Genomic DNA, 1,590 nt, shown 5'->3' on the forward strand with positions numbered 1-1,590 from the left:
GTAAAGGACCATGGTGATATACCAACTGCACTCTGCCTCTTCTTCCCACATCAGTGTCACAGCTGAGGAAGCAGAACGTTAGAGAGGAGAAGTTATTTTGCTCAAGGGCACACAGTGACTCAGTGACAGTTCAGGGCTAAGGGTCTGTACCTTCTGCCTGTCAATCTATCTCCAGCAGCACCGCCCCCCCCCCACCTTGCATTTCCTATAGACCCCCAAGCCCCAGTGCCAGGCGATCGTTGATTTTCTCTTGTTGGTTTCTGAAGACATGTAAGGAAACAAAACACCAAGCCAGACAGCACTGGATGATATATATTTTTTTTCCTTTAATCTGGAAGAGAAGGAGTCCCATACCCAGAGGCCAGCCCGTTGCAGGTAGGCACACACCTGGAAGAGGGAACCTGAGGCTTAGCATGCAGTTATCACTGCTTGGGTTTGTCCTTGGGCTCATTCTCACCTCCTCCAGGAGACTGGAGGCCTGATGAGTCCTGGTAGTTTTGGGTCAAGAACTGGGTGGATGCTTCAGGTTCATTCAAGTGGAAGCGGTTCAGAAATTTGTCCATATCCCAAGAGCCTGGAAGGAAAAAAACAGATCACAGGAAGGCAGTGAGTGAGAACCATGGACTTGAGAGCTGGAAGGGGCCTGAATGGAGACAGCAGAGGATGACCTTGGCCGTTAGGCCGAAGGGGCATAGTGCCTGGGGATGCCTTCTGGTGCCTAGCCGCAGAGGCAGCCCCTGGACATTAGCAGTGCTGGGAAGTAGCATGAATTTCTGGGTAGTCTGCTCCCTTAGAGGACAATGGGACAAGAGGCCACTTTGAATATGTCTGGCTAACCTAAAAACCCAGAGTAAGAAACTGCCCTTGGGTCTCCTTCGCCGTGCCTTTTATTTATCATAACTCTGCCTTCTCATTCATATGCAGAAAGGAAATGCCCAATCAGGTGGGCTGCCCACTTCCTCCACCCACCCCTCTCTTCCTGCATGACCCCGTGACTGAGGCCTTAATTCTTCCTTCCCTTCACACCTGGTCACCCCAGCTGCTGGGTCTGAGATAAGCAAGGGTGTCTGCGCCATTCTTTCAGTCTTCTCCCCACAACCCCAAACACCTCCTCTGCTACTCCCAGGACACCCAGTGCAACAGTGTTCCTTCCCTGGCTGTGGCAGAGGTCAACGGGCAGGGAGGACAGCCATGGTGGTTCTCTCTGCACCCGGGCACCTGGATCCTGGAGGTTGAGCAGAGCACTGGAGAGCCATCCCCAGGCTGGGGCCTGGAGAAGCCCAGTCAATGCTGAAGTCAGAGGTCCCTCCTCAAGGGGAGAAAACACAGGAGTGTAGGGGTAGGTGCATCTTCTGGGGCAAGTGTGAACAGGCCTAGTGGCAGGGCAAGGAGGGCACAGCCTGCAGCACTGGGGAGAGGCTGAGGGAAGTGGTCAGAGGCATATTCCCACGTTCTTGTTTCTTAAACCCTGGGCCCCAGGTGCCCTATGTGTATGGTTGCCAGATAAAATACAGGATACCCAGTCAAATCTGAATTTCAGATAAATGCCAAGTAATTTTGTAGTGTTAGTATGTCCTAATGAGCTGTGGT

General features: G+C 52.5%; 1 protein-coding gene across 1 annotated transcript in view; it reads right to left on the bottom strand.

Moving 5' to 3' along the window:
- Window positions 1-422: 422 nt before the first annotated feature.
- The window catches only part of PEBP4 (phosphatidylethanolamine binding protein 4), a 286,828-nt gene continuing 285,660 nt past the window's right edge, over window positions 423-1,590 (bottom strand). The window contains exon 6 of the mRNA XM_004382128.1: window positions 423-574. Within this exon, the coding sequence (XP_004382185.1) occupies window positions 423-574 (152 nt within the window). The remainder of the gene's footprint in view (window positions 575-1,590) is intronic.

Source organism: Trichechus manatus, unplaced genomic scaffold (genome assembly GCF_000243295.1).
Source record: "Trichechus manatus latirostris isolate Lorelei unplaced genomic scaffold, TriManLat1.0 scaffold00090, whole genome shotgun sequence".
Classification (NCBI taxonomy): Eukaryota; Metazoa; Chordata; class Mammalia; order Sirenia; family Trichechidae; genus Trichechus; species Trichechus manatus.